Source organism: Triturus cristatus, chromosome 7 (assembly GCF_964204655.1).
Source record: "Triturus cristatus chromosome 7, aTriCri1.1, whole genome shotgun sequence".
Lineage (NCBI taxonomy): Eukaryota > Metazoa > Chordata > Amphibia > Caudata > Salamandridae > Triturus > Triturus cristatus.
In genome coordinates, this window is record NC_140590.1 from 1,243,832,779 (window position 1) to 1,243,857,229 (window position 24,451).

The 24,451-nt window shown below is 47.5% G+C and overlaps 1 protein-coding gene across 2 annotated transcripts in view; it reads left to right on the forward strand.

The window, feature by feature from the left end:
* The window catches only part of LOC146811707 (putative DBH-like monooxygenase protein 2), a 243,735-nt gene that overhangs the window by 33,716 nt on the left and 185,568 nt on the right, over positions 1 to 24,451 (forward strand). For both annotated transcript variants that reach the window (XM_085618699.1, XM_085618701.1), the window contains exon 4: positions 21,779 to 21,862. In XM_085618699.1, coding sequence (XP_085474825.1) covers positions 21,779 to 21,862 — 84 coding nt within the window. The remainder of the gene's footprint in view (positions 1 to 21,778; positions 21,863 to 24,451) is intronic.

Here is a 24,451-nt window from a genome sequence, read left to right on the forward strand (position 1 = left end):
AGTAACTTGGAGGGCACCAATTGTCACGATAACATGAGAACCAGGAGGATCAAGTGCTTAATGTGAGAATTTAACATGATACCAGTTGTTGTGTATGTTTCAGAAATCCTATCATTGCTGTATCCCTTACGCCATAAATATGTGTGGACCAGACGCAAGGCATACTCGTCCAAACTGCAAAAACCGAAGTTTGATGTCAAATGAATGAAAAAAGATTAGTTTTTTTGAGCTCAATAATATTGGATATTTATTGAGGACCTGGGTAATTATAGGGATGATGTGGTTATCAGGGGATTTTTTTTATGTTTTCAGTGCCTTTTGTTTTTAGGATGCATGCAAGACGAATCAACGACTCTACAGTTTACCTAAACAAGAAACAGAGGGATCCAGGGTTCACAGTTTAGGTGTTTGTTTCTCTATTATTTCAATCAGTTTATGTGCACTCTGGATATGTGATGCCAGTTTGGGCATGTTCGGTATGGCACACTGGTTGTCCTGGTCATCTGTGTTTGTGCATGAGGTTGTGCCTGGCTGTTACATCTTAGAACAGCTTTACTTGGCAGTGGGGTGCTCCACTGACCCTGTATTGTGCAAGAGGAAGCAATGCATCTTTAATTCTTCTTCAGCAAGTGTATCAGTGATATAATTTTCTATCTATATCGTAAACAGAAGAAGGCCTGTGCTTGAGAAGGATGTCTAACAGTACATTTGTTGCTTGATTTTTTTGTTTAAATCAGTTTATTTTTTATTGTATTTTTTCTATATTACAATCTATTGGCACAATCAACAATGGTTCTCAATGGTACAGCGCCGAAAATCTGCATCACAGTTTTGTGAGGGAGGATACAATGCATTGTCCTCGGGAAAATTACGATGGTGCACCTATGCGAAACAGTTCGGTTGCTGGAGTGCCATAAATCACAAAAATAAACAGCTCGCAATGTCAGAAGTAGACAGTCTGTGTCTATAAACAACGGTGATACCAACAATGATAATAACAAACGTTCAGGCCACTAGGACATGTCTCCCCCCAATGCGTTTCGATCTGCATCTAATACATGTAACATCCTGACGAATACAGTTCAAGCAAAGATCACATGGATGGCACAATGCACACCAACTCAGGGGACAATTACAACTACTACATAGCAGAGGAACTTGAGTGGCGATCCCGGCTGCATAATGATTGCGTGCTGCATGCGGGAGGCGGGTCACTGCTCAGCGGAGGGCGACCTGTGTTTTGCTGCTGCACACAAGAGGAGGGGTAACCTGCTAGTTGGGTGTGTTCTTGCTATTCTCCTGTTGCAGCGCTATTGGGGGGGTGTTAAGTGACAAGGAAGTCTGGAGTATCTGCGTACAACTGGTTGGGGGCATGGGCTAGCGGGACACCTCTAAACAACTGAAGTGTTGATTATTATGCTACAGTGGTGTTTGGGGGCTGGCTTGTGCACTTCGCTGGGCATGAAGGTGCCGCACTCTAACTTGTTTGGCATATTCCCATACGGGTGCAGTGCATGGGTATCGCATGTGTGATAGGCCATTTCAGGTTGTGTATAGGGGGCTCCGCTGTTGGTCGTGTGCTATTGGGCCTACTTCAGACTCCAGGGCCTCACCACTGCTCAAAAGCTCCTGCAATATATTTGTTGCTTGATTTTTTTAATGCATTGCCTTTTTGTCCTTGATTTTGGCTCTCTTTTCTGTAGGAGGGTCCCTCTATAATTCTCTTTTTTTCTGAAACATCTCATGCTGTCCCCATTCTCAACTCTGATTTCAGGGAGGTTTGGTGCAGTGCTTTTCAACCTCAATTATTAACTACAATGAAGAAATCCCCAAATAACTAAAGATGTTTTTTGTGTCTTTTTCTACTTATCTACCAGGCCCTCTCAAGGAACATTTGACATCTTTCACCAAGATATTGCTGTGCAGGGTGACATTGCGGCTACTGGGAGGAGTTGCACTTTCCACAGAACTTCATTGTGTCCACTTGATGCTAGCATTATGATTTGGTGTCAATGTTTATTTGCCTGTATGGTGTTTTCCTGATGCATTTCCCCGTACACCAGGGCTAAAAGCTAGGTTAAAGGCCCTACATTAAAGCACAGCTTTATTTTCCCTCCATCTTTGTTCTTCCCGTGGATTTTCTGAAAATCGTGTCATCCTTTTGGTCCTCCTCTTACTGATGACTTTCCTCTGCAGCTTCCGGTAGCTAGTACCTGGTCTGCCCTTGTGGGGTCTTCCCCACTCACATATTGGGCCTCCAAAGGTTGTGCATTGTTTGTTGGGGATCACTGACATAATAGTGATCCATACAATATATAATAACAACATTTCGGAAAATAAATATAGTTAACAAAAATATTGCAGTGCTATACTTAACTAATACAAAAACAAATATTGATTTTTACTTATATCAAAAATATAAATATTGGAAACAAAAATATTGTCTTTTTTATATATACATATAAAGGTGCCGATTCCAATCCTGGAAAAAATTTCCCCGTACGAATCGTATCCGGTATTTTTACCGTTCGAATCGTCCAAGTAGCGTACAAACTGCCAAGTACGATTCGTATGGGAAAAAGTCCATACGAATCGCATTGGGAAAATTTCCCCACACGTCCTCGGGTCGGAAAATGTGTCCGACACATCCCCGGACAATTTTCCGTACGAATCGGAAACATGAAGTCCGACCGCGCAAGTGCGATCCGTCCCGTCCTTCCGATTTTACAACCATATGGAAAAAACACCGTACGGACCGAACTCCAATAGCAACCATCGGGACATGTGCCCGCATACTCGCCGAACACCCCCCTAGCCCCCGTATGTATGCGCAGAACACCCCCCAGCCCTCGTATGTACGCGCCAAACACCCCCCCAGCCCCCGTATGTACGCGCCAAACACCACCCCCCCGGCCGCGGATGTACGTGCCGAACCCCTACCAGTGCATGTACAGCGCGTACCAACACCCCACCAGTGTATGTACGGCGCGTACCAACACCCCACCAGTGTATGTACAGCGCGTACCAACACCCCACCAGTGTATGTACGGCGCGTACCAACACCCCACCAGTGCATGTACGCGCAGAACCCCCGCCCGTGTATTTACGGAGCGTACCCCCACCCGTGTATGAATGGAGCATACCAACACCCCACCAGTGTATGTACGGCGCGTACCAACACCCCACCAGTGCATGTACGCGCAGAACCCCCACCCGTGTATGGACGGAACGTACCCCCACCCGTGTATGAATGGAGCGTACCAACACCCCACCAGTGTATGTACGGCGCGTACCAACACCCCACCAGTGTATGTACAGCGCGTACCAACACCCCACCAGTGCATGTACGCGCAGAACCCCCACCCGTGCATGTACGGAGCGAACCCCCACCCGTGTATGAATGGAGCATACCAACACCCCACCAGTGCATGTACGCACCGTACAGACGCCAAAAACACACGTACTGAACCAGGACAAACCAAAACAACACAAGGAGAGTGAATTCGATTCACACAACACCACAAAACATGTCCAACAAGCCCAAATACACCCCATACACTGACCTGCAACTGCCAAACAGCTAAACAGAGGCCCAAAACACAACTACTCCTTATAACACACCCACCCAAAGTTCAAACACAGCCACACCCACAAATGGACCAACAAAAAGGCCCAACACACACAAACCATGATCCTTTGCAACAGATCCACTACTGCCAGACCACAGAGACAACGCACTGCACCATACTGCAGCCATCAATACACCTTACACTTGCACTCCTTCACACAACCACCATCACAAACACCCCCTCATCACATTCACACACACACCTTCACAACCACACCCACACCCCCACAACCATCCACACCCACACCCCACACCATGCCCACTAACAAGAATCCAAAGTTCACAAAGGAGGAGCTGGAGGTCCTTGTCGACGAAATCATCAGAGTTGAGCCACAGCTCTTTGGACCATTGGTCAGACGGACTAGCATATCCGAAAAAACAGCCATGTGGCAGAGGATTGTCGATGCTGTGAATGCAGTTGGGGCCACCAGAAGGACCAGGCATGAGTGCCAAGCCAGGTGGTACGATCTGCGGAGGACGGTCCGCCGCAAAATGACGGACGATCACAACCAGGGGAACATCACTGGAGGAGGGCCGCCCCGCAGACTGGTACAGCACCATCCCTGGGAGGAGAAGGTGATGGCCACGCTGCCGCCGGTGGGAGTAGACGGAGTAGAAGGAGTCCGAGAGCCTGGTGAGTACACAAACAACTCACCTCACATGGGGGGAACACCATACACAACCAAAATCCCAATCATGCACGCAACCCCCCCAAAGACAGCACCGGACACAACCACACTCCAAAAACACACACATGCCACTAGCGCCTCCATGCCCCATGCACCAAGCAAGGCCATGCCAAGTCACAGGCCACACAAAACACCAACACAAGACAGGATGTCCCCGATGCCGGGAGGGTGGGCCCCAAAACTAACACATAGCAACTCTGAAGCACACAACAATGCCCTCAGCCCATATGGCCTAGGGCACAGCCATACTAACAGTGTGTCCCCACACAGCACTGTGTTGCCTGCAAATGGAGGCCGCGTTGCAGGATGACATGGGTATGAAGGCACAATTTGCACATAACAGCAGCTAATGAAGACGCATCACTCTGAAAGAGTGTCAGCACACACCGCCACAGCAGCAGCGCAGACTCAGAAACTCCGCCCAATGGGTGCCCGGAGATTAGAAACAAACCCACATGAACAAGCCAATGGCGTTTGAAAGACCTGCAAACTGTGTGTGCCCAGGAAGCTGGGCTGAGGTGACAGAGGGTGACACACAGAGGGAGGGAGGAGGCTGACAGAGGGAGGGAGAAAGGGAGACAGAGGGAGACGACAGAGGGAGGAGGGTGACAGAGGGAGGGAGAAAGGGAGACAGAGGGAGATGGACAGAGGGAGGAGGCTGACAGAGGGAGGGAGAAAGGGAGACAGAGGGAGACGGACAGAGGGAGGAGGTTGACAGAGGGAGACGGACAGAGGGAGGAGGGTGACAGAGAGAGGGAGAAAGGGAGACAGAGGGAGACGGACAGAGGGAGGAGGCTGACAGAGGGAGACGGACAGAGGGAGGAGGCTGACAGAGGGAGGGAGAAAGGGAGACAGAGGGAGTCCAAATCACCCTTGGGTGGTGTGGCCATGTCCGCTCGTCAGCAGGTGGACTGTGTGCATGTAGACAAGGTTTGGCAGTGCCTGAACCCCCCATTTTTCCATTGATAAACACTGGGCCATGTGTCAATCTGTGCACGAGTACATCCGTGCTGCAGGCACAAACCTAACCATACACCCAGTAAACCTACCCACTGTGTTTGTTGGAATCCTGTCACAAATGCTTAAGTTACCTACCTGCATTCTCCAATTGCATGGAAAAAACACCATTTGCCCACGTACAGTGCAACACGTAAGGCGGCTCTGCATGGCTTGCTACGCCCGCTCACTACACTGCTGACTGCGTTCCAAAAAGAAGCATCAACTAAGATTGTGTCACACATAGGTAAAATGTCGAAATCTGTGGCCAAGGGACTTACCCATGCACAAGTGCACTGCGAGAGGAATGCAAGCCATATCCAACCACCCAGAGGAACTTTGCCAACTCAAAAATGAATGAAACATGGATGTCGCATGTAACACAATTAACATTGTCTCTCTCACACACAGGTCAACGTCGTCGATCTCCCCCCAACACTGGGGGGGAAGACTCACAAGACCAGGCTCTGCGTGAAGAGGACCCCACCGTCAGCGACGACTCTCACCACTCTGTGGATGACCCAGACCAACCTGGCCCCTCTGGTGTCCAACCACCTGCAGCACCTGCGTCAGGTACAACTGTGCCAACCACCACCCCCATTCCTGCCACATCCCAGGACACACCCAGGAGCCCTACCCACACACAACACAGCCAGTCTGTCCAGGAGGGACAAGGTTCTCCGGGCACCCAGGAGGAGGCAGGCGACACCGCAAATGCCATCCCTCAGGGGTCCCGGAGACGCGATGTGCCCACAACGGCAGGCCAGCTGCAAGTGGGCAGGGGTGGTGGGAGTGGAGGACGGCGGAGGCGCGAACCTGACCAGTTGGCTCAGGAACCGGTAATGTCACACGTCAGCAACATCCTGAACACATACCGGCGTGACACCAGGGGCCTCAGCCAGATAGTGGACACCCTCAATGAGATCAAGAACATACAGGCCGAGCAATATGCCAGTCAACAGCGACACCAAGGACGGATGGAGGCAAGACAGGCTGAGCTTGTGGCGGTGCAAACGGAAATGACCCGTGTACTCCGTCGGATTGCCGACAACATGGGCAACCCTCTCTGTGCCACCAGGCGAAGAACATCACCACCCACAGGGAGGGATCAGGAGGAGGAGGATTCATCCGACGGAGCATCCCAAGCATCGTCACGGCCTGCTTCTGAGGGTCCCCCCAGGAAGGTGGGTCGTCCACGCAAAAGACCGTGAGAGTCAGCGGAACATCACCATCTCCCAGGTCACCTGGCCTGGCACCTGGCCCTCTGGCCCAACAGCAGCACATCAGCAAATGACATTCTCTGCCACATGGACTTGCTGGTCACTGTCTGACCAATGTTGACAAAGACTGTGGCAAAGACTCTGATGACTTCCAATGGCAAGGATCCCAACTCCCCCAGTGAACTTTGGATTCTACACTCCCGCCAAGCACCCCTTGTCATCCCCCCAAACACGTGCCCCACCACAAATAAATATCTTCACAATCACGAGATGATGCCGTCATTTTGCATTATTCCACTACATGTGTGTGTTGTAAAGTCAAACCATGCCTGAATTCTGAAGTAAGTCCAACCATCCATACCACATGGACTTGCTGGTCACTGTCTGACCAATGTTGACAAAGACTGTGGCAAAGACTCTGATGACTTCCAATGGCAAGGATCCCAACTCCCCCAGTGAACTTTGGATTCTACACTCCCGCCAAGCACCCCTTGTCATCCCCCCAAACACGTACCCCACCACAAATAAATATCTTCACAATCACGAGATGATGCCGTCATTTTGCATTATTCCACTACATGTGTGTGTTGTAAAGTCAAACCATGCCTGAATTCTGAAGTAAGTCCAACCATCCATACCCTGGGGTCTGAGTCTGGCACAGGACACACATGGGTCACAATATATCATCCAATACAGACATGGAGCACCATACTCACCCATGATAGGCCCAACCAGCTGAGAGGGTGCCCGCACAACTGTGCCCACAGACCTATTTAGAAGAGCAACAGTCATGCGCAGAGGTCAGGGATCATGTGGAGTGTCCTGGGGTGCTACTCCCAGGTATGTGTAGACAGGTGGCAGAACCATGGCCTGCATGCTTGAGACAGGTGGATGTGGAGAATGGTGGGCCGGACAAGGTTGGATGCATGGAGATGGCACAATGGGGTCTTGGATCACAGTGCCACAAGGTTGTGTTGTGGTTGTGGGCTGCATCCTGAGTGTGTGCGTGGATTGAGAAGGTCATCCTGCAGCTGCCAGTGATCCATTCCCCCCATCTCTGTTGGACGTTGATGTGGCCTGCTTGCCGGATGTAGAAGCAGAGCTGTGCAGATGCACCCTGGATGTGGACAAGTATCATGGGAGTTGTAACGCACATGTCCGTAGAGTGCAGGGTAGGATTAGACACGGATGTCGTAGTTGACCTGGGGGATGGTCTCTCTTGCCTTGAGGTGGATGCAACTGGGGATCTTGTGCACAATGCAGAGTGTGCTGCAGCATGAGGCACAGATGCTGTTGATCAGCATAGCACATGTCAGCAAGCAATCCATGATGAACACCAGCTCGTTGACACTGGGTGCCCTTGCTGCAGGGCCTGCAGCAGCATGCGCCATGTCAACAAAACAATGCCCCAAGTTGCACACAAAGACAAGGATCTCAGGAAGGAACTATGCAAAAGGTGTATGTCAAGGAAGAATGTCCAGTTCAACATGCCACACACACACACAATGGATGCACATGCAGCACAGTGTCCGTCGTGGAGACTGACATGCCACAATACCTATACAGCCATGGACATCATGCACAATACAGATTCTAATCCCTGACAAACAGCTTGCATCTTGCTACTCTACACATGGACTCATATGCACCATCTCTGATAACTATGCCAGACATGCCGCATGCACAGTGGCAACAGACCACCATTGACAGAGATGAGGCACCTTGGAGGCAGAGGGACACCTTTATTAGTCATGTGTTTTCGGAATGCTAAAGCAACTCTGTCAACACATACACAGGCCATGTGGATGAACATGTGGGACCGACACTGGCACCCCCCTTTGCACCACATATGCAGGAAATCCATAGAAGTGGCACACAAGTGACGGGTCACAGCTAAACACCCCCTGCTGCTCACGGAGAGGCTGCCATACCCCATTGACCCTCCAATGGGGAAATCACACACCATGTCAACCCGGTGCAACCCGTATGTTTCCGAGGGCAGTGTTACACACATTGATGGCTTCATCACAATCCACAATCCCATTACAGATGACTGTCACCAAGTCTGACCATCAATTCTGGTGAATTCAGCTCCATGTCATGTGCCCCATGGTGATTCTACATGTATTCTAAGTATCCAAACATGAACAGGAGCAGTGCACACACAATCAAAACAAATACCACACCCAAAAAGCCGTGCTGCATCCCTTACCCTAAGGAGATTTTCAAACTTGTCCGTGCATGTAACGCTGATTCAGCACATGTTGCTGTGTTCATGAGGAATAGCAGGAGCACAACAATGCCACCAGCCGACAGCATGCGCAAGTACCTGTGGATGAGAGACACACCAGAAGTCAGCCAAAAGAAGCACATCCGCATGCATGTGCATGTACTCAACACGTATAAAGTTGTCAACATGCTAGGTGACAATAATGACTCTGGAAAAACATTCGTCTATTGCACCATCACTCGAGTGACACATCCAAACACACCTCTGACTCACCTGGCAGACATGCAGATGGACACACACATTGCAACACATGCCACACACGGCCCAATGCGTGCACACTCAGACACTGGAACTCACCACTAAGCAAAGAAGTTGCGTATGAGCCGACTCCGGATGTCCTCTACGCCTCCTCCTCCTCCACATCACTTGCCTCGTGACCAAGCCCTTCATCCTCCACGGGTGGATGGTCCTGCTCATCTGGATCCAGGATGAGTGGCACAGCTTTCTCCACTGCCATGTTGTGCAGCATGCAGCACATGAGGAAGATCTTGCAGACCTTCACCGATGCATATGGGAGTGCATCACCGGTCTTGTGGAGGCAACGGAATCGGCTCTTCAGGAGGCCAAACGTCCTCTCTATCACTCGCCTGGTCCGCCCATGGGCGTTGTTGTAGCCGTGCTGGGGTTGCGGAGAGGCGTGATCAGCCATGGCATGTTGGGATAGCCAGCGTCCCCTACATGGAAACATCATGGACAAAAGTGGGTCAGGAGAAGCAGTAAGACAGGAAGATGACGCTAAATACAGGACTGACAGAGTATACCCACCAACAATACATGCTCGTTCGTTGCACAGCTGCAGCATCATTTCAGGCACCCTGCTACGCCTCATGATGTAGGCATCGTGTGCTGATCCTGGAAAACGAGCACAGACATGTGAAATCACCATGTTGGCAAGACACACCACAAGGGCAATAATGGAGTGGAAATGCTTGCGGTTCCTATACGCTACCTCCTGTGCCTGTGGTGGTACCAAAGCCACATGTGTTCCATCTATGGACCCAATGACATGGGGCATCCCTCCCAGGGCATAGAACTCACGCTTGACACCTGTCAACTGCTCAGGAGGTGGGAATTTAATGAACTCATCCAGGTGATCCAACATGGCCTCTAAAAAATCATGCAGCACACGGCTGAACATGATTTGGGACATGCCACCAACGTGAGCAATGGTATGTTGAAAGGTACCCGTGGCAAAGAAATGTAGGGCTGCCATCACCTTCATCTTGGGTGTCAGTGCAGTAGGATACCTGTGTAGCGGTTGGAGGTGTGGTGCCAGCTGTGTCGTCAAGTCCTCAATCAACTGTTGGGGGAAGCGGTAGCGGCGTATACAGTCATGTTCCCTCAGGTCAGCCAAGTCTGGAATTGGTCGAGGGAGAGGCGGAGCCCTGCAGTGAATTTGGAGGGACAACGAAGAGTGAGTACAGTACACCAGCAATGTCAATGTACTGAGCACATGTTCTACAGGCAATACACATATGCTACATACAGAGTCAGGTCTGTGCAATATGCCCTGGACACGTATGCCAGGCAGGTGACACTCCTACCAAGTGCCAGCTACAAACGTCGATTCTCAACCTCAATATGCCATGCCATGAAACTAGCTGTGGGCCAGTGTAAGTGAACAGGCAGACGCATTACAGGAGTCGCAGACATCCACATATGTGCAGAAGCAGGATGTTCATTGTACAGACAGGTTGCCGAACACTAGATGCACAGGTCACATGTCATTGAAAAAGGACAGACCACACCCCTTGCCATGAAGGAGTACATGTCAAGCCTGATCACACATACATGGAGAGTATGCAGATATGTCCTTGTCATGAAACTCCGTGTCCATGCATACATACACACCTTACGTCGGATTACACATGTGGGCTGGTGTGCGTAACAGTGTGCCATGCCCAGCTACACACAGACACATGTTGTTTGCAGCAACTGCAGATGCATTTGACCAAACACCTACAGCAAACCTATGGGAACACATGACACACACATGACATAGTTACAGCGTGCAACGCGGGCATACACATCTCAGGGGTAATATTCCGTGTACCTGGCATCAGGGGACAGTTGCGGGTGTCGGTGACTGTGCCATGCCAGTGACACATGCCTCAACGAGTCTGTACCACATGCACACATGTCAAAGGAGTGAAGGGGGCGTGTGGCACATAGTGCACCATCACACATGACATGTGTACACAGCTCATCATACTTTAATAAGCTTCACACCTCAGGAGTATTGTGCCACATCACAGCCTGACACACCTGTGCCCGACACATATAGTACTGCACAGACAATGCCTTGATGTCCAGCCTTGGCCAAGTATGACAGCTCTATTCCTGTCTGTGTGCCGCCTGTCACCACTGTCAGGTGTGAAACGCACCGTACATAAGCTCTGAGGGCGTGTGTAGGGTCCCTATCACTATGGTTGTGTCGCCGTAGGCATACGCCATGGTGATACGGACCGTACACGTGTGTGTAGGGTCCCTATCACTATGGTTGTGTCGCCGTAGGCGTACGCCATGGTGATACGGACCGTACATGCGTGTGTAGGGTCCCTATCACTATGGTTGTGTCGCCGTAGGCGTACGCCATGGTGATACGGACCGTACACGCATGTGTAGGGTCTCTATCACTATGGGAGTGCTGGCGTATGCGTACGCCATAGTAATACGACCCGTACACGCGTGTGTACGGTCCGTATTACTATGGCATAGTGCTCTGCTGAGGTTACGTCAGTGGGCTGTCCATGATCCTGGTGTAGCTTGTGATGCACAGTGTGATCCAGGATCATTGCTTGTGTGGCACCCCTCATGCCACCTGTGTACTTTCAATGCCACGTAGTGCATTTTGCCTTCCCCAGAGGATAATGTCCCTATAACAAAGGTGCAATGAGTTGCCTGCAAACCATGGCCTGTTCAAATAAGACAAATTATTAATATGTGTGTCTCTATGTCATTGCTCAGGTGTATTCTCACTTTTGCATCCTCACAGGTAGGCGTCCATGCCAAGGGGGAGATATGGAAGCAAGCCGTCAGTGCCGTGAGGAAGACGGAGGGTCGGAAGCGGCGCCTAGCCCAGGTGAGGAAACGCTGGCAGGATATCCGGTGCTGGACGAGGAGGATTGCACGGGTCCTGCTGGGGGACTCACCTGAGAGCCACAAGAACCGTGGGCGCCGGCGTCTGACCCACATCCATAAGCGTGTGCTGGCGGTGGTCTTCCCCGACTTGGACAGGCGCTTACAGGAGAAGCAGCAGCAGGAAGGGGGTAGGTACATGTGTGTTTGTTGTGTGTCACCAGCTTTTGGAAGTGCGCAGTTGCATGGATACACTGCCAGGGTTTACATGTGCAGTGCACAACCTGTTCCCCAAAGTAAACCGGTGCTGTTCTTCCTCCCTTCCCCTCCTTGCCATGTGTTCCCTGGTCTGTGTGTAGTCACTCTTGCACAAGGGAATCTAGGCTGGCAGTTAATCCAAGTGCCCAATGCTTGCAGCATCATGTGTGGGGGTGGTGTGTAACAGGTTTTGGGACCTTGCCTGTGCCCTGGCCAGTTCTGTCATTGTGGGGTCCATGTCAGTTGGCACTGATGCTGAGTCCCGACATAGGAGTGTGTTTTTAAAGTGTACTGCCTTACAGCATGCATGTCCAATGTTGTGCCCTCTGACATGATGTGCATGAGTGGGAGTAATGCACAGTGCAGGGACGGTTGCTTCAGTTGCAGTCATATTCATCCAGGACCATGGAGGAGTGTGGCCACTCCCGTGCCCTGGGGCACCTTTTCCTAGGTGTCATGTGTGTCATCCAACAATGTGGACATTCTCTGTGTCTTCGGCATAGGTTGGGCTCTGTGGCATTGTACCCTGGCCTCATCTGTATTGACGTAAACTGTGCTACATGTGTCCACTGTACAGTGTGACCCAATTTTGCTTGTGCATACTCACAGTGGGCAGTGCCTGTGTGTCTTGGTACGACAATCTGATGATGGTTGGTTGTCAATGATGTATGTGGACAGGCACAACAGGGGTGGTTTGTGTACAATCAGGATTTAGTGCAGCACATGTGTTTTCATCCCAGGGTAAGAGGTGTCAGTACTTCCTCTGTCTCAATCACATTGTCTCAGGTAGGGGGTGGTTTGTGCGGGCAAGGCCTACATGTCAAAATCTAATGTCTCCTTGCTAGGTCTGGCCTGTGTATGATGTTTGTCTGGACATACACTCAAGGTGCAGTGACCCAGTCATGTTGGGCATGTTTTAATGCGTTAGCTTTGCAGCATGTGCACAAAGTTAATAGACATGGTTCCTGCTCATCCCTTTTTTGGCAACGCTGTGTGTTACAGATGCTGTGCACCATCGTCCCCAGAGCCTGCCTCCTCTGTCCAATTTGATATCAAGTAATTTGCTGTTGGGTCATGCTCTCCCTTGTTTCTCAGTGGCATGGTGGGTCAACCAGTTGTGTGTTGCAGGGCCTACATATGTACCTTGTATTGTAGATGTTACTCATGTTGCATTTCAGGCTATGCACTGTGACCTATGTAGATTTGACTCATGTGACATATGTATACAGGTGTCTGATTATTTCCTGACTCTTCACCTTGCCCACAGCATCGTCGGGGGACTCAGAGGGAGACACTGGCACGGACCGTTAGGAGGGAGCAAGCACCAGTGGCAGCAGTGCTGTGTTGTCTGGCACATCGAGTGGCACGGAGGCCGAGGGGAGTGAGGTGGAGGACCTGTCCAGTCCCACCACCGACTATGATGCTGACAGGTCCGAGGCTGAGCTCCCAGTGGGAGCGGAGGCTGCTCCCACAGCTGAAAGCAGCACTCGATCACTACCCGCCCCCTCCGTTCCCATCACCGGCCTCCCACTTGCTCTGGTCCCTTCCCGCCGTGCTAGGTCACCACGTGTCTCCTTCTTGCCAGGCACCGCGCCCCCTGCCCCTGTCTCCACTGCTGCCGCGAATGCCGAGTCTGTGGACATCCTGCGCCAGTTGCAGGTTGGTCAGACTGCGATGCTGAATGTCCTCCATGGCCACACCCGAGTGCTCACCCAGATGGAGGCATACATGGAGGGCATCTCATCTGCGCAGTCTGACCAACGGCAGTTGCTGAGGTCCATAGACTCGACACTGACTGCAGCAGTGTGTCTCCTGCAGCGCTACGTCCCCCCCACTACCCCTGCCCCATCCACACTTCCCACTCCCATGCCTGTCCCAAGCACACTCAGACGTACCCACCAGACACAGGCACCACACCACCAGGGAAGCCCAAGCGCACACCTCCGTCACGCACACACAGGGTGAAGTAGGCACACCCACTGGGTCGCGGGGCAAACGGAAGACACGCAGCCACAGTGGGAGTCCACATTCATCACAACCCCCTGCCTCCCAATCCACTCCCCTCACCTCTCCTGGCCAAGAGTCGGACACAGGGTCAGTCCTGCCCAGTCTGTCCATCAGCCCCAGTGTGGCTCCACCCCGCAAGCGGCGGAGGCAGGACACCGGCAGGGTAGTTGAGTCCCCCCCCCTGTCCACACCCTTCCCCAGTAGCGCTGCGACCCATCCCTCCGACCCCCCCCCCCTCCTTGGGGCCTGTGGTTCCTTCGGGTGCAGGGGAGACGCTGGAGGACCTTGCAACCGTGTGCAGCGCCATTCTCACCTCCACCTTTGGCGCTGCCCCACCCCCTGTGGTGGAGTCCTCCGTCCCTGCACTCACGACACCTACCCTTGCCCCTCCTGTCCCTGCGGTGCCTGGTCCTCCCCCCCCACATGATGCCCCTACCCCTGTGGAAGACAAGGAACTATGAACAGTGCAGGCAAGCCAGGGGACACGTGTCCCAATGTGTCCCCCACCAGGGATGGAAATATGGACTGCCCTATGGGGCTTGTTAATAGTGTACATATGACAACCTCTTTTATTTTCATGCTGAATAAAGCATTTTTTTTTCATTTGTACAATAATGCTTTTCTGGTATTGCTGTTGGTGGTGCTGCTCCATGATTAGGGGTGGGGATAATGTGTTAGGTGTCTGGGAAATGTAGTAGTGTGCTGCTCATGGGGTGGACCCTGGTATCTGTGTGCCATCACAAGGTATTTGCAAGATATCTTTGTTCATGTAAGCTCTTACTGCTTGGTGACATTGTCCCAAGGTGTGTTCCTTCCTCTGTGGACCCTGACATCTTCCCTGCAGGGTGTTTCGTAAATGTTGTGCTGAGCTGTGTCTACATATCCTTGGTGTGTGACGGATCCGTTCAACTTTGCCCATGCATGCTGGGCAATGTCTCCACCTGCATCCTTAGTGGCATCCTTGGTGGTCACTGTACTTGAGTTTCGAGTATGTTGACGTGACTTCATGTGGACATGTTCCTTTTTACACACTATGCATGTGTGTACTCCCAGCCTCGCACACATGTGTTCCGTGTTCTGCAGGGTCTTTGAGCACCTGACTGACAATTGTGTGCATTGTATCTGTGGGTACTGCACCCTTTTCTTTCCATGGGCACTGCTGGGATGACTCAGCACCCACCCCTCCTATGTCTGCACACTGCTGGGAGGACTCTGCACCCACCCCTCCTATGTCTGGGCACTGCTGGGAGGACTCTGCACCCACCCCTCCTGTGTCTGGGCACTGCTGGGAGGACTCTGGACCCACCCCTCATATGTCTGGGCACTGCTGGGAGCACTCTGCACCCACCCCTCCTGTGTCTGGGCACTGCTGGGAGGACTCTGCACCCACCCCTCCTGTGTCTGGGCACTGCTGTGAGTGATAGGCACACACCCACCCACCCCTCCTATGTCTGGGCACTGCTGGGAGCACTCTGCACCCACCCCTCCTGTGTCTGGGCACTGCTGGGAGGACTCTGCACCCACCCCTCCTGTGTCTGGGCACTGCTGGGAGGACTCTGCACCCACCCCTCCTGTGTCTGGGCACTGCTGTGAGTGATAGGCACCCACCCCTCCTATGTCTGGGCACTGCTGGGAGGACTCTGCACCCACCCCTCCTATGTCTGGGCACTGCTGGGAGGACTCTGCACCCACCCCTCCTGTGTCTGGGCACTGCTGTGAGTGATAGGCACACACCCCTCTTATGTCTGGGCACTGCTGGGAGGACTCTGCACCCACCCCTCCTATGTCTGGCCACTGCTGGGAGGACTCTGCACCCACCCCTCCTGTGTCTGGGCACTGCTGGGAGTGATAGGCAACCACCCCTCCTGTGTCTGGCCATGTACGCTCGGGACATACACGGGTGGGGGTACGCTCCGGACATATACTGGTGGGGTGTGGGTACGCTCCATACATACATGGGTGGGGGTACTCTCCGAACATACACTGGTGGGGTGTGGGTACGCTCCATACATACACGGGTGGGGGTACGCTCCGAACATGCACTGGTGGGGTGTGGGTACGCTCCATACATACACGGGTGGGGGTACACTCCGAACATACACGGGTGGGGTGTGGGTACGCTCCATACATACACGGGTGGGGGTACGCTCCGAACATACACTGGTGGGGGTACGCTCCGAACATACACTGGTGGGGTGTGGGTACGCTCCATACATACACGGGTGGGGGTACGCTTCGAACATACACTGGTGGGGTGTGGGTACATGCCGTACATACACGGGTGGGGTGTTGGTACGCGTCGTACATACACGGGTGGGGGTACGCTCCGTACATACCCATACCCACGCTCTGCAGGCCTGGGTACGGCCCGTACCCATGCCTTTGGAACATGGTTACGGTGCATACCCCCATTGTTGGGGTGCCGTAGGGGTACGCACCGTACCAGGCCTTCAGAGCGTGGGTACGGGTCGTACCACGCGTACCCCTACGTCACCCCAACAATGCTGGTACGGCCCGTACCCAGGCCTTTAGAACGTGGGTAAGGGCCGTCCCGCCATTGTTGGGGTGACGTAGGGGTGGGCGTGGTACGACACGTACCCACGCTCTTAAGGCGTGGGTACGGTACGTACCGGAATTGTTGTGTTGCCGGTTCGCGTCATCACCCACTTATGTTGTGGCGGACGCAGGCGTTGCTGGACACGCCCCCACCCCCTCGAAGTGACAAGGCCCTGAAGGTCAGGTTTGTCCAGGGCATGTATTATTTGTGACTTGGGTGGGGGTTGTGTGTCCTGCCCCTGCCCCCCCCCTTAGCCCCTGGGTGTTGTTCTGACCTTCTGCGGCGTCTGCGGCGGTTCCTGTAGAGCAGGTGGACTGCTATGAGGGCTGGGATGACTCGTAGGTTCGGGTCCATGTCGCGTACAGGTGCTCCTTGTGCGCGTCGTCCTGATTTCCCGGCAGTTTTTGGCAGTCGGGAAATATAATCCTTGCGGGGTGACGTCGGTACGGATCGTACTTCCTGGTTCGTGAAACGCAGCCTGGATACGTCCCGACGTCACGTCGGCACTTTCCCGGATCACATTTGTATGTATTTTTTCGTCGGTCGGTGTTTTGTACAATTCGTACGGAAATAGTGTTTCCATACGAATCGTACTTGCATATTTGTAATGTTTTTTGACCGGGTACGAGTCGGACGGAGAAAACGCTCGGTTTTTCCAGGATCCGAATCAGCCCCTATATGTCCAAAATACTGATTCACTCAATATCGAGTACAATAATATCACCAAACTAATTGCATTATCAATAATATATGTAAAAAAGCACGTTTTATGTACAACAATTATTTAGAATAAATATAAAACATTGTATGCACATGTTTGAATTAAAAATAAATATATAAAAAAAAAACAAATATAAAAAAATTCACCCCAATAAAATATATACCTAAATTCATAACAATATAACCAAAAAATGCATTATTGCATTAACTACAAACATTTATACACAATCTAAATATAAATATTAATATACCACGGCCAAACTCGTAATCGGGCCCTGAGTGTAAAATATGATACAAACAGCCAATTTGACTTTGAAATTAAAAAAAAAGATAGTACTAGTCTATGTCCCCATCACAAAGGTAGCTAACCTACTGCTATGTACTAATAGAAAGCCCTTTCTACCAGCAAAACGAAGACAAACTAAGCCCCCTAATGGATTATTTCAAAGACACTTAGGGTTGGCATACTGCATTGCTCTGGACACAGACTCCAACCCAAATTGCAAATACCATGGTTGAAAGTCTATGACAGCACCTTGGCACAGGTAGTGAAAACAAACAACGCAGTGGAAGGATAGCACAATGCCTTCCAATCCACACTGGGCAGAACACAACCTACACTCTAAAAATGTAAAGTCAAACTCTTCATAAACAACAAAGAAGTAGATTACTTAGAAATAGTAGCCAAAAGCATATTCTAAAATAAACAGTAACCTACAAAAGTTCCCAAAAACCGTCGCAAGATTTAAACCAACATCAGAAATAATATTTATATAAATAATACACATAATATTGTACTACATCAGTCTAAACATTAAGGGCCTTATTCAGAGTTGGGAGATCTGTGAACTACATTACCCTTGGTCGCGGATCAACCACTGCGAGCTCGGCAGTCCAACCGCTGTATTACGAGTCGGGCGGATTGCTATTGCAAAGACTGTGCCTAAACCGCCGACACAACCAGCACAATGCAGACCGCCGGGGTTGCGGTCAGGGAAAAACAGCTGCTTTAGGGAGGTACAGAGGAGGTTAACCGATGTCTGTATTACAAGTTGGTTTGGACCGCCAGCCTCAAGTTGGCGGAAATGAAGGATTTGGGGTGTGTACTCACCCCTTTCCTGTTCTTCTCATTAGAGCCCTATGTGGATCCCTTTCTTCAGGTCCCCCCTTCATACCAGCATCTTCACCCCGAGGATTATGACCCTGGGTACTGCAATATACAGGTGAGTCCTTTTGTGCCATATACCCATTGCTTGGACTGCCAACATTGGCCAGACTCTGTCAATGGGTAGATGGTATTTTTCCACATGTATCATGCATATGTGTGCATTTGACACATATGCAGTCGAAATGTTCACACAGGTATTGACCGCCAAACTCGTAATCAGGCTTTAAAAAATGTTACAATGTTAAATAAGACAGAAACTCCACATGCCCATACGCCACATTCATAGGCAAACACCTATAAAGTAAAGACTAAACCCCACCTGCACAGCACATTATATTCCCAAAAAATACATATGCATTAAATTTTATCATCATAAAATAAGTAACATAACATAATATAACTACACATTATTGAAAAACACTTCTAATGATACAACAAAATGTACTAAAACCAACGAACAGCACTATAACCAACCTCTAAACCTCACCATATAAACCCTTATAAAACCTTGCAAAAGGACTTACCTGTTCCAATGAACAGCGCCATGTTACCACGACCTGGGTTCCCGAGGATAGAATAAAAATGACACAAATAGAATACAAAATAGACAGTAGCATTAAAAATAAAGGCCTCTAAATGAAACTGAATAAAGACTATCACCACAAAGGAATGAATGGGAAATAATTTCAAAAACTTGTATAAATATATATTTTTTCAATTTCAAACACTTTTATTTAGCTTTAGCGTTTAAAACCATAAAAGTAACTGAATCATGAAAATCAATTACAAATTTACATTTATTTTTGTATAAATATATTAAAAACATAAAAAAATATTAAACATGTAAAGCATTAAAAAAAATCATAATGTTTTTTAAAAAGTATAAATTAAAGTATAACATAAATACAATTATTTATTATATACTGAAAAAATATGTTTAAAATGATGTTGGAAGTAGGTATATAAAATAATTTAAGAATAGTTAAAAAAATGTAAATTATGGAAACGATGTGGAAAATGGGCAACATACAATACTATTTAGAAATGATTGAAATGTTTTCTCTGTATAAAAAAGTTCATTTTTAAGCTTATAAATATAATTAAAATGTAAAAATATACATTAAATAAACTTTAAAAACAAATAAAATTTGAAAAATGTGTTGCATCTTTATTCTATAAATATATGGAATTAATAATATTACCTATTAAAAACATTCAGCAAACTATTTAGTATTATATTTCCAAACACCAACAATACTAATTAAATATCGAAAACTATTTCTACTACATACAAATACAATTTAAACATAGGATTTCTATTCACACTCCAATCTAAAACATTTTATACCAGGTGCTACCCACTAACAAATGCACCTATGCTATTAATGCTCCATACTCACACATAATTTTTGATCAATAAAATGAATTAGAATTTACTTTAAAAACAAAGTAACCAGACCTAAATATGCATATATTCATATTTAAACATTAACATATAAAATAGTTTTTCATCACTATTGATAATAAATATTTTTAAAAAATCATAATCCAAAATTAACAATCATAAAATTAAAAAACATAAAACCATTTTTGAAATAAAAAAGTAAAAGATATGTTTACAATGCCATTATAATTATCAACATGAAAAACTTTTTAATATTTTAATTTTGATGGAAAAGTGAAACAAAAATGATCAAATAAAAAAATGTTTATTTACTTTTTAAATTATTTTACTTTATGAAATGTAATTGTAATATATTTTAATGTTTATAATTGAACTTTGAAATGTACATATTTATTTTAATATGTAATATAAACTACTTTAGAATGTAATATAATTAATATATATTCTAATGAACTATAAGGTAATATTTATAAAAAGAATCGAATGTAAAAAAATGAATTAAAGAAACTTACAATATTCATTTTTATATAATTAAAATAATTACCATTATATCTACACTAAAATATACACGTCTTAAAAATCTACAAATCCTTATCTACTAAAAACCTAATATCCTGCAACAAAACAAGAGATGTAATTGTAATTATGAATCCATTCGTTTTAGAGATTAATATAACTAAAAATAGACACATTTCAACAATTTCATAATTAATATATTATCTTATGAAAACACAAATAAAAAAATAACAAACATATAGAATCAAACATACTACTGCAATATGCACAATAACACTTACAAATTGTATTATAAACAACATTTTCTAAATCGATATTTTTTACAACAATATTAAAAACAATACTTAAAACAATATTTTCACCTAAGATATTCCTGTTGACGATATTTATGACATCACAATATTTTTTACATGATTCTTTTGTATCACAATATTTTTTATTCAATATTTTGCCCAAACTTCATTTGTTGGTCCCTCCTTCCTCTTCTCTTGTCTGGGGAATGTGCAGTGTTGGTGCCCAAAGTGTCCTTAAAGTAACTTGAGTTCCACTCTCTGGAGGATTCCAAACCCCTATGGACATTTTCTGGAAAACTCATTCTTTGTACAGAGAGTTGTGGGAAATCCTGTGATACTGAGTACACAGTAGTACATGCTCTGTGACAGCAGTGTGTGGCAGCACCTAGTATGGGGCTGCCTGAGTGATGGATGAGTACAACTATCAAAGGCCAATCTGTGCAGCTCTTAAAACTGCCACAATTGCTTTTACCCAAATCTTCTAGGTTTGGATTAGAGTTTAATGGTGTAATAAGGAAAAAGAATAGCATGATCGTGCATTGTACTGTAGGATAGTACAGTACCACCACTGAAAATATTACAGGATAGAATCATGCTGTAATGTATTACAGGAGAGTACAGTACTGCACTGTAACATACCACATAACAATGCAGTAGCACAATGTAATATATTATAGGACTTCAGTAGAATATAACAGGGTTGCATTATATAGTGTAGTACATTACCACAGCTAGGTATTACAGGTGAGTAGCACATCATAATCCCTTACAGTTCCACAAAGTATTGTATTCTAGTCAATTATAGTATCACAGTGTCATGCAACAGTGCCACTGTATTACAGAAGAGTACCACGTTGTAACTGTGTTCTACAGATTGGTGTTGTTTGTTTAACAGAAGCATTTTTTTTGTAACTGAGCCTGCGTGTTTGCTGATTGTCAATTCTCTTTTGCAGTACACAATCCCCGCATCAGAGACTACCTATGCCTGCACTTTCACCCAGCTTCCCTCTGTTACAGACAAGCATCATATCTACAAGGTAGGGGTGGATCTATATACCATGCTGTACTGAGGCAACCATCTTTAGACACTAATACCTGTTGTGATAAAGTCCTGTAGTAGGAGTACCTTACAGCATGTTTTGTGCAGTATAAAGTAAGCATCACAGGAATGGTGTGAGCATAGCCCTTCTCCTTGGCAGCACAGTGAGGCCAAGCACTTGATTTAGAAAAACAGTCTTGGACCCAATGCACTGTATTCAGTCTGTCATTTTGAGACACGTTTGACCGTTTTGTGTGGTGACCTGCCCAATGCCTGCCAATAACTTGCAGGGCCTTGTCTTCAAATCTTAGATCCTCACATGTTTAGAAGCCTACGTTATTATGTTTGTGAGATTTTACCCCACCTTTTACTCATAAGGTATGCAAGGATGGTATGAACACATTGAACACAGACATAATTTAAGTATTTTCTCTTTTAGCTTTTAAAATGCTAGAAGTTTTTTTTAAGCATGAATTTAGCTTTCAAGTGTCAAAATAGAATTTCAGATCTCAGCAAAGTAGCAAACACATCTATGGAGTAAACACTGCTACAATGACAATACTGCCCTGGAACAAAGTAAGCCATATATAATACGATTACAACGGGTATTAGATGTGCAAAGTTTTGCAAAAAGGATGTCTTTAGTGTTTGCCGTTGTCAGGTTTATTATAGGTCCTCGGGAACAGTACCAACAAGCAGACCACCTTCCAGCAACTCAGACTTAGATAATGAGGTAACAGAGGGTCAGAGTGGCTCGCTGGGGGGAAGGGGAATTAAGGAAGGTATTCCTGAGAGGAAGACCTGTAAAAGAAAGAAGAGCAGGCAAAGGACTTGTGTGAGAACAAGCAAACAAAATGAAAACGAAACACAGTGCCACAACACTACTTCTCAGAGACTGCAAATCAATATGTATTTGAACATAAAGTATTAGCAACATAGAATATGCTAAATAAAAGTTTTAGAGCATTCACCACCCAAGTCAAGTCTGGCGTACATAAGTGTATACAACCTAATATTCAAAAGCGAATAATTTACTGAACATGAAATTAACACTGTTCAAAATATGCTCTCATGACCTAAGAATACATCTTATACATGTGCCATCCGCGAAAACAAGAAACGCTTAACTCCCATTCAATGAATCATATTAATCAGTTCCATCCAACTCGGTATTCCACACACAATAAATACCAAAGTAACAAGTAGAGTTACAAAAAGTCCTTGCCGCTCTAAGAACTTCAAGAATAGGTGATAACGATGGAAAGGTCCACGACCAGTACTGGTATCCAACATGCGACCTAACCATCTTCAAATTAGCAAGACGCCGTCGAACCAGTGAGATGCCGCCAAACTAGCAAGATGCCGCACAACTATAGATATGCGCTAAGATTCAGTCACCCAGTGTGCGCATCAAATCATGACGTCCCAGGACAAAAGACCTCCACAGGAAACACGAGACAACGAGCGGCCCGAACACTTATGCCCGCAGTCTCCAGAAGATCATGCGTCACAGCACCGATCCAAGGTCTTCCAAAATAGCAGACGCTCGCCCGTTGCATCTCTGCTCCTTCCTTTGTAGCGATGTCTCCTATTACGTAATTGAGGGGAAAGTGTTCAACTTTCAAACAAAGCACTCTGTGCTACTCTATGCCAGTGCTGTTTGCATTTCCACCTTGTCTGGCTCCCTGATAAATGATGCTTTTCGCATCTGTTGGACTTCTTTTTTTCTGAACATAGCGCGATATGGGCGCAACCACCGCAGTCCCTGACAGCTGTTACATCTGAAAAACATGGAGGCATACTGAGCCTATATACTGGATAGTACTGGCTACTGAAGAAAACTTACAAACTATATTATAAATATGAATAGAAGATTCACTAGAGCACTTCTTATTCATAAACATATTATACTCCTTTTCATTTTTATTAGGTTTGACTAAGCAAAACAAACACTTCAAATATAAATAATTGACCTATTACATATTATCTACTGGCGGTCGCCAGTAGATAGTTATAGTTAGGACCGTGTTTCCATAGGAAATCCGCAACATTCTATTTGGAATAACTTTGGCGCCGGTTGACGAATCCTCGCAAATTTTTCAAAACTAATGGGGCGCTACGCTCAGCTCCTACCCTGAAAGTCTCGGGGGGATTCGTCAAGCGGGGGCTGAGAAAAAAGGGGGGTCCCAAAACGCATTTTCCCCATGCATTTTCCCATAGGACCTTTAGTCCGAGCTACAGCCCGAACGGCTGAACAGAATTACTTGAAATTGGGCAGAGAGGTAGTCCTCAGGTCAGGGATGTGCCTTTTGCATATCTGGAGTCAATCTGTTCAGTAGTTCCTGAGAAAATTGTAGGTAAAAGTACATATATATCTATAGGCGTGCACCGTGCGCGCACGGTGACGTGCGTGAGCGCAATTCTGATTGGTTGTTATATGTTAGTAAACATTCGAATCGGTCGAAATCAGGAAGTGTCGGACGCCATTTTGTCTCTCGCAGTCTGAGGCAGTGAAAAACAAAGGGGGAGAACGTGAAAAGGGGGCAGGGTTGACAGTTCCTGACCCCCTAGCCTTTGTCAGGGGGTC